The 9,440-nt window shown below is 41.1% G+C and overlaps 1 protein-coding gene across 1 annotated transcript; it reads right to left on the bottom strand.

Moving 5' to 3' along the window:
- Window positions 1-2,426: 2,426 nt before the first annotated feature.
- LOC129116573 (butyrophilin subfamily 3 member A2-like) lies at window positions 2,427-7,341 on the bottom strand (the record flags this gene model as incomplete). The annotated part of the gene is made up of 4 exons (XM_054627421.1): window positions 2,427-2,500; window positions 5,668-5,946; window positions 6,805-7,146; window positions 7,228-7,341. Coding segments are annotated over 4 exons (809 nt in total), but the record flags the coding sequence as incomplete, so codon positions are not given.
- Window positions 7,342-9,440: the final 2,099 nt, after the last annotated feature.

Below are 9,440 nucleotides of genomic sequence, written 5' to 3'. Positions count from 1 at the left end.
GTTCTCTCAGTAGTTTTTTTAGCTTTGGTTTTCCCAGACGCTCTTTTAGCTTCTTGAAATTCTCCTGTGTGTTTGCTCCGCCTTCTTTCCGACTCTTCATGGCGGTCTGTTTCCGGTTCAAGTGGAGCTCTTTCTCTTGTTTACATTGTTCTTTGTCTCTTTTGTTGACCTTTCTTTGGGTTTGAGGACTACTGTCAATCTCTATCGGCTCGACCTCCGATGGGTCTCGATCCTGAAGTTCTTTCACTGGGACGAGCTTTAAGAGTTCAGACGGCTCTCGGATTTCTTTCTGTATGTTCAGTTGTTGCACTCCCTGATATTGTCCTTGCTGATTCTGTCCTTCCCATTCCTGTCCTTTCTGCTTTTGTTCTTCCTGATTCTGCACTTGCTGATTCTGTCCTACCTTATCTGTCCTTCCTGATTCTGTTCTTCCTGATTCTGTCCTACCTGATTCTGGATTCTGTCCTTCTTCCTTCCTGTTTCTTTTTCTGTCCTTCCTGCTTCTGTCCTTCCTGCTTCTGTTGTCCTTCTTGATTTTGTCCTTCCTGCATCTGTCCTTCCTGCTTCTGTCCTTCCTGTTCTGTCCTTCCTGCTTCTGTCTTTTCTGTCTGTCCTTCCTGATCTGTCCTTCCTGATTCGGTTCTACCTGATTCTGTTCTCCCTGCTTCTGTCCTTCTCGTTCCTGTCCTTCCTGATTCTGACCTTGGTTCCTCCTCTTTGATGTTATCTCTTGTTTTGTTGCCATCTCCTTCCTGTGTTTTGACTTCTGATGGAAGCTTCCTTCTATCAGTTGTTTGCTGTTATTTCCTGCTTCTGTTCTGTCCTTTCTCTGTCAATGTCCTGATTCTGTGGGTCTTCCTGATTCGTCCTGATTTAAGATTCTGTCCTTCCTGTTTCTGTCCTTCCTGATATTGTCCTTCCTGATTCTGTCCTTCTTCCTGCTTTTGTTCTTCCTGTTCTGCTTCTGATTCTGTCCTCCTGTCCTTCCTGATTCTGTCTTCTTCCCTACCTGATTCTGGTCTTCCTTGTCCTTCTTGATCCTTCCTGCTTCTGTCCTTTCCTGTTCTCCTTCCTGATTTTGTCCTTCCTGCATCTGTCCTTCCTGCTTCTGTCCTTCCTTCTTCTGTCCTTCCTTCTTCTGTACTTCCTGATTCTGTCTGATTCTGTCCTTCCTGCTTCTGTCTGTCTTCTTCTGTACTTCCTGTCTGTCCTTCCTGATTCTGTCTGTCTTCCTGATTCTGTCCTTTCTGTTCTATTCCTGTTTCTGTCCTACCTGCTTCTGTTGTCCCTTCCTGATTCTTCTGTTTCTGTCTTGCTTCTGTCCTTCTCGTTCCTGTCCTTCCTGATTCTGACCTTGGTTCTGGTTTCCATCCTCTTTGATGTTATCTCTTGTTTTGTTGCCATCTCCTTCCTGTGTTTTGACTTCTGATGGAAGCTTCCCTTCTATCATTGTAGTTATGTTACTCTGCTTTCCCTCCTCATATTCTACGTTTGTATCCTCATGTTCTTCTTTACTCCCCTCCTGTTTTTTCCCTCCTAAAAGATGTTGCTCTCCTTCCTGTGGTTTGACACTTTTCTGCATCACTGTCTGCTGCCTCTTTCTTTCTTGGACCAGTTCCCTTTCTTTTTTCCTTTTCTCCTGTAGCTTCTTCCATTCCGTCCGTTCAGAATCAACTTTTTCGCCCGCTCCTTCTTGTTCTCTTTCTTTGCGTCTTTCTCATCCACATTGTTCATTGTCTCTTGGTTTGTCTCTTCTTCTTTCTGTACCTCCTGATCAGTGTGGACATTTTGCTGTTGCTCTTTTTGTACGTCTTCCACCAGCACCAGTAGAAGTGTTTCTCCTTCTGTTGGAGTCAGAGGTACATTTTCATAGCGTACAGATTTAATGTCGCTCTCTTCTTCTGCCCTGTCCACCTCTGGTTTTGTCACAAGTTGATCTTGTCGTGTTTCACTGTGAGATTCAATCACATCCTCCACTTTACTCTCCACATTGTTATATTCTTCTCCTCTTGCCATAAGTGGCTCTCTTTGCTCAGGTCCATCTTCGGGGTTCCTCCTCTGGATGTCTGTGTGAAGAGAGACTGATGAAGCTTGTAATGAACTTACAAATGACAAAGAAAAGTCAAACTGGCTTGTGTTAACAAAAGTTTTAAGGATTTTTAAACTCATTCCAAAATAGAAAGCTAATGACAAATGTTGTAGAAACAAATACTTTACTTTAAAAGAAAGCTGACAGGATTAAAACACAAATCAGTCATAAAGGCTGCAGCAGTACATTGAACATTTGGAAAAAAGGGAAATCAATTTGTCACTCACTGGATTTCTTCTGTCGCCGTTTCCACACAACAAAGAGAACTGCAAGAATAAACCCCAACGCAGCACAGCCAATAATCGAGCCAATAATAACATGTGGACTACCAGGAGTATCAGAAGAACCAGAAGTACCAGGAGTACCGGGTACCGGGAGTACCGGGAGTTCTAGGGAGCATGAAGGATTGATCTGAAATGAAACACAGAACATGTTCGTACTAGAAAAGTGTCCTCAGTAGAGTGCAGATCTTTACCAGATCTCAACTGGCGTTTTGCCGCTTACTCTTGTTTCCTCTTGCTTCCTCACAGTTTATTTTGTCTGTACTTCCTCTGACGTTTCAGAGAACAATGCAACAGACGCCATTGCATCAATGCCATTGTGTGGGCTCGGAGCAGGAGCGCCATCTGGCTCATGCTACTAAGTTAGCACTTAGCTGCTGGCCGCCCATGTGCAGGTAGGTAATCCCGGCTGTATGGGTTGTAGCCGCTTCGGAGGTTGGGTCAATCAAATGTTTGATTAAAAAGCAGAAATGCTTGGCTATGGTGGGTGATTGGCTGCAAGCAAAATCTTACAAATTGTTTCTTTTCCGAGATCTAGCCACAAAAAGCAGGTTTTGTTAGACAGAGGAGTTTTGACAGTACTTGGTACTGGGTTAAATCTGTCGTTACTTTAAAGGTATTTAGTACTGAAACCCAGGACTGGAGCTGTTTTACACCACGCCTGCTTTTGTGTGAATGCAGCCTTTCAGTCAAGATGGCGGTCAACAGAAACAGGTTTTCATTAATCTCATATCTTGCCTCACTTTAGTGGATCATATCATATTTGGTATCAAATGAATCTGCAGATGCTCTGGTTAAATATGTGACCAAACTTTCTATGAATTACTGTTTTTGACAACAATAAAGAACATGTGGCCTACAACAGACTAGTGAGGCTTGTTTTTAGCCTAGCCGACAAGCGGAAATGCGTTTTGCTACTGATGCCATTGTTGATCACTTGTATAATTCTACTACTGCCGACATTAGGAGGAAGCAGCTGTTATTGGAGCGATTAGCGAGCAGCTTGTCCAGCGGCATAATCAGCCCTAAGGAGTGGAGGTTTGGAGTCATGGTTTGCGTTTTTAAGGAGGGCAATGAACACAAAACGGAGGACTTTCTTATCAATGCTTACAGTCAGGTCCATAAATATTTGGACATTGACACAATTTTCATCATTTTGGCTCTGTACACAACCACAATGGATTTGAAATGAAACAATCAAGATGTGCTTTGAGTGCAGACTTTCAGCTTCAATTTGAGGGTATTTACATCCAAATCAGGTGAACGGTGTAGGAATTACAAGACATTTTATACGTGGTCCCTCCCTTTTGAAGGGACCAAAAGTAATTGGACAATTGGCTGATCAGCTGTTCCATGGCTAGGTGTGTGTTATTCCCTCATTTCATTAACAAGGAGCAGATAAAAGGTCTAGAGTTCATTTCAAGTGTGGGATTTGCATTCGGAATCTGTTGCTGTCAATTCTCAATATGAAATCCAAAGAGCTGTCGCTATCAGTGAAGCAAGCCATCATTAAGAATCAAAAGAAACCCATCAGTGAGATAGCAAAAACATCAGGTGTGGCCAAATTAACTGTTTGGTACATTCTTCAAAAGAAAGAAAGCACCGGTGAGCTCAGCAACACCAAAAGACCCGGAAGACCAACTAAAACAACTGTGGTTGATGACCGAAGAATCCTTTACCAGGTGAAGAAAAACACTTCACAACAGTTGGCCAGATCAAGAACACTCTCCAGGAGGAAGGCGTATCTGTGTCAAAGTCAACAATCAAGAGAAGACTTCACCAGAGTAAATACAGAGGGTTCACCACAAGATGTAAACCATTGGTGAGCCTCAAAAACAGGAAGACCAGATTAGAGTTTGCCAAAAAACATCTAAAAAAGCCTGTACAGTTCTGGAACAACATCCTATGATGAGGCAAAGATCAACTTGTAGCAGAATGATGGACAGAGAAGAGCATGGAGAAAGGGAAGGAACTGCTCATGATCCAAAGCATACCACCTCATCAGTGAAGCATGGTGGTGGTGTTATGGCGTGGGCATGTATGGCTGCCAATGGAACTGGTTCCCTCGTATTTATTGATGATGTGACTGCTGACAAAAGCAGCAGGATGAATTCTGAAGTGTTTCGAGCGATATTATCTGCTCATATTCAGCCAAATGCTTCAAAACTCATTGGACGGCGCTTCATAGTGCAGATGGACAATGACCCCAAGCATACTGCAAACGCAACCAAAGAGTTTATCAAGGCAAGAAGTGGAATGTTCTGCAATGGCCAGGTCAATCACCTGACCTGAATCCAATTGAGCATGCATTACACTTGCTGAAGACAAAGCTGAAGGGAAACTGCCCAAGGAACAAGCAGGAACTGAAGACAGTGTCAGTAGAGGCCTGGCAGAGCATCACCAGGATGAAACCCAGCGTCTGGTGATGACTATGGGTTCCAGACTTCAGGCTGTCATTGACTGCAAAGGATTTGCAACCAAATATTAAAAGTGACAATTTGATTTATGATTATGTTACTTTGTCCAATTACTTTTGGTCCCTTCAAAAGGGGGACCATGTACGTATATAATTTGTTGTAATTGCTACAGTGTTTACCTGATTTGGATGTAAATACCCTCAAATTAAAGCTGAACGTCTGCACTCATTTCAAATCCATTGTGATTGTGTACAGAGCCAAAATGATGACAATTGTGTCAATGTCCAAATAGTTATGGACCTGACTGTATTTTGTTATGCATGCTATTGGGAAGGTCACAAAGAAACTGTAAAAGAACAAAAGCATAAATGCTCTCCATTCCGACAGGGACTTCAGGCACCAGCAGAGCTACGAGTGAGAGAACAGACAACAACGAAACCGAGAGGAAACAAGTGAGAGACGTGGGTTGACCAAATTTATTGATCCATAATCTAGTGAAACTTTGATTTGTAGGTTTTCCTTTTAATGTAAATTTGATGTGTGAGTGAAAGATAGATAGAGATACCTATAGGCAGCCTGGTAACTAAATGTGTCTGTTTGAGTGTGAAAAATCTAGAGACAAACATGACCATTTATTATAAGAGTAACAATACAACTCTGTTGTATTTTGTAACTAAGCAACCAATCTGCTTCCTGTTAACGCCGGCACGCAAATGCCCAGTGTACTTGAATTGTCATTTGATATGCATTTTCTGACGAATTAGTACAGACTGAGATTATTTCTAAAACGATGCTGAAACTGTTTATAAAACTTGTTATAAAACAAGAAACATATTAGTGTGGATGTAGCCTAAGTGATCACATGAATAACTTTATTTACCTGCAACCTGGACGTGTGTCTCTCTGGTCTGGTTGATGGTCTTCTGCTGGACTCTGCAGGTGAAGTTGCTGTGTCTCTTCTCCACAGTCAGTTTGCTGCTCACAGTGTAGAGGTCATCAGGACCCCTGAGAGTCTCTGCAGGTCCAGCAGGGACGGGGTTTCCCTCTCCGTCCAGCCACACCACCTCAGGCTCTGGATACCAGCCTTTGGCCTCGCACTGTAACAACACGCCGCCACTGCTGCTTTCTGTCACCAGGATGACGGGCGAGGAGACAGCACCTAAGGACGAGAGGCTTTAGACCATACTAGAAGTGGTTTCACTGATAAGACGCTAATGGTAGCATTACTGGATAACTAGCTGACTGTGGTAACCAAACTAAATATTATCTAACTTTAAACACATATACTACTGTTTTATTGATTTTCTTCTTCCTTCCTTGAATAATATATATTTAAAAAGAGATACAACAGTTAATTCAGGCACTAACTGCTATATTTACATTTAACATAGTAGTTTTAATAGTTTCGTCCCCAAAAGTAGAAGAATGAAATAGTGTTGCATGACAGGCAAGAATACAAAAGAACTCCCAATGCCATTTTTTCCTTCCTGATACCGTTTGTGATTATTTAACTTGCGTACCTGGCGAGTACCGATCTGGTACCAGGGCGTTAAAAACATATCCCCATTATACTGGTGGGATTTTCCACCGTAAAATATTGCCAACTTGCTGACGTTTTGCGAGCTCTCGCTAATATTACACTCTTCGCTAACACCTGTCCGATTCATACTAATCATGATGAAAATTGTTAAATGTAGTGTGAAACTAGAGAGAAAAGACTCAATGCATCGTTCTACCGCACGCCGTGTCAAAGCAGAGACACCGCCTCCCTGATGTGACAAAAAAATAAGTTTTAAGATTCCTGCTCTTCTTAATTTCTCTCCTCATGTCTCGTAAAACATATAAAATCCTGTTTCAACTTTTCAAATGATCATTTTACAGGAAAAAAATTAGTTTAAGAAATTCAACCTGGAAGTTGTTCTTTGATGCTCTGAATTAACAGAAACACCTGCTGAATTATTTCCACTTCTCACTTCTAACTAACTAAACTTAAAAAAAGGAAAATGTGCCCACTTACCGACAACAAGCTGAATAGTAGGAGACTTATTTAATTTTGGGATGAAGCATCTGTATCTTCCCTCATCAGATAATCTCACAGAGGAGAGGTTCAGCGAGACGTCTCCGTGCTTCAGTCGGTCGGTAAACAGAGACGTTCTTCCTCTGTAGGCCGGGTGTTTTTTACTCGCCAGCTCCACGCCGACACGCCACAACAGGACAAACCTGGGGTCCAGGTCTGGTCTCGCCCACTCCACAGTCATGACGAAAGCATTCATGACGGGGACCAGGTGACACGGCAGGATGACGTCATCACCAACTATTGCCACTATTGGCTGAGATGGACCGATGACATCGGACTGACCTGAAAACAAACATGTTTCTGATTGACACGCCGTCTTTCCAGCACACTTTACTTTACGTGTTAGTGATGTGTGTCATTTACCGCTACATGAGTGAATCACGGCGAGGAAGACAACACTGTGGAAAACCAGGACAGTGAAGGCACCATACTGGAATTTAAGAGTCTGTCTGTCCGTCACATGACGCATCTTGGAGTCTGAAAACAGAAATAAAATGTTAAGGAGAATGATAATAAAGATACATACATTATGTGCTTCACTCGGATGTTCTGTTCAAAAGCTCAAATAACAAATTTAAAGCTACTACAGGGGACTTTCATTCTGTGTTGATTCTGGCGGTCCCTGTGGACTACAGTGGTAGTGTTTCTGAGCACCAGAGTCCCTTTAGAAAACCTCTCATTTTACTGCAGCAGGGTCTGACAGTCTGACCCGCTCAGTCCTGATTCTGGTTCTCCCGTGCCTCCCTTCCCTCCAGCGTGTCCAGTAATACAGTCTGGGTCTCCAGCAGCATGGTGTTGGTGTTGACTCCCAGAGAGGAGAAGCTCTGCTCCTGGTGGAGGAGGACGAGGAGGAGGAGGAGGGAGGAGCTCCTCCGGAGCTCCAACAGCTGCAGGCGAAGGGTGCAGTAAAGCTGGATCTGAGTCTGGACTGGTCCTGCTGGATCTGGTCTGTCCACGACTGGTCTCTGTTGGAGTCTGGTCTGAAGGAGTTTCTGGTGAACCTTCATGATTTCATCTGGTTTCTCCAGAATCCGACCCGGTGGCTCCGATGACGAGCTTTAAGAATAACTTTATAGAAACAGACGATCTTCTCTCTGATGGTCTTGTTTACTGATGGAGGTCTATAGAGGATCAGGACTACACTGACACTGGTTCAGGACCAGTTTAAAGTTCCTCACAGTGATCCTCTTTACTTTTTCCAAACTCAATGAAAATTGCTTTTTAAGATCTCAAACATTTAAATCTGCTTCAGGACTGAGACTCCAGCTGTAAAACACGTAGATATTTGAATTGAGTTTTGCTTTTAATCTACACTCACAAATCATAAATAAGTTCATCTGAATATGTCTTGTTGGTCTTTAAGTAAGTCAGGCTGCTACTAAGAATTACTTCCATTATATAAATATGTCCTCATTAATGGATTCATTGTTTACTCTGTTGAAATGTCATGAAAACGTTCATAAAAAAGGCCCAACACGATTTCTTTTTTTTAACGACTTTTCTTTGTCCAACTAAGAGTCTAAAAGATATTATTGTTGAAATAGTTTCAACACAAACTGAACTTTATCTTCATGCAGGAAGATTTACTGCTGGACCTTTGGACTACACTGAATAAGTGTCACCCACGTGTACCTAATAAAAAACTTTTAAATGCTCAATACACAAGCTACCAAATTTGATTCAGCCTTATCTACAAAAATTTGATTAGTAAGTGTGCATTTGAGCAAATAAGTTTGATATGTGCTTTAACTAGTAGAGAAAATATAAATATCTTTTTCTTTTAAAACAGAGGATATACAGATTTAATTACAAAAATTTTGAGCTATAAAAAAATTGATTTGAATTGAATTGAACTCAATTAATGAAACACCTGCTGAATTGTAAAACCAAAAAGGTGAAAAAAGAGAAATTTTATTGTATTATAATTATTGATGCATTCATTTGATAATCACAGAGGAGAGGTTCGCTTTAATGTTGCAGCGGGTAAAGAAGGAGCACATTTTAATGACTTTACATGATAATATAATATCCTTTAATAATAAATTATCCTTTATTTGTCCCACAGTGCAGTTTTACAGCAGCAAATGGATTAATAATAATATAATAAACTAAAATTAAAAAGTATATTAAATAAGTAAACTGTAAAACTAACAAAAAACTAAAACAAGATATATTCTGACTGAATGTTTATTCTGCTGGTTTGTTTGTTAATTCCACCAGGATTAATACAATTCTTAATCTATGATAACTCATGAATATATATATTGTTATTAATAACCTATTTCTGTCATGAGAAAAATGTAGAGCAGTAAAAAGTACTTCACTTCAGAAGTAGTGGATTAGAAGTATACAGTAGCAGAAACAAGTACAGCAAGGACTTGTTTACTTTTCAAACTTTACATTTATGATCTTAATATTCCTAAACATGAGACGTTCAGTGGCCCCTCTGCTGCTTTGTATATTACATGTTCATGTAAACTTGAGAACATAATTTAAACTGTGATCACAGTTGGAGAGAGAATCAGAGCGTGAACGTGAGTGACCTTATTCTATATATACTTATATAATCAAATAGA

Source organism: Anoplopoma fimbria, unplaced genomic scaffold, assembly GCF_027596085.1.
Source record: "Anoplopoma fimbria isolate UVic2021 breed Golden Eagle Sablefish unplaced genomic scaffold, Afim_UVic_2022 Un_contig_13076_pilon_pilon, whole genome shotgun sequence".
Taxonomy (NCBI): Eukaryota; Metazoa; Chordata; class Actinopteri; order Perciformes; family Anoplopomatidae; genus Anoplopoma; species Anoplopoma fimbria.
Note: the sequence above shows the minus strand (reverse complement) of the source record. Positions and strands in the feature narration are given on the sequence as shown.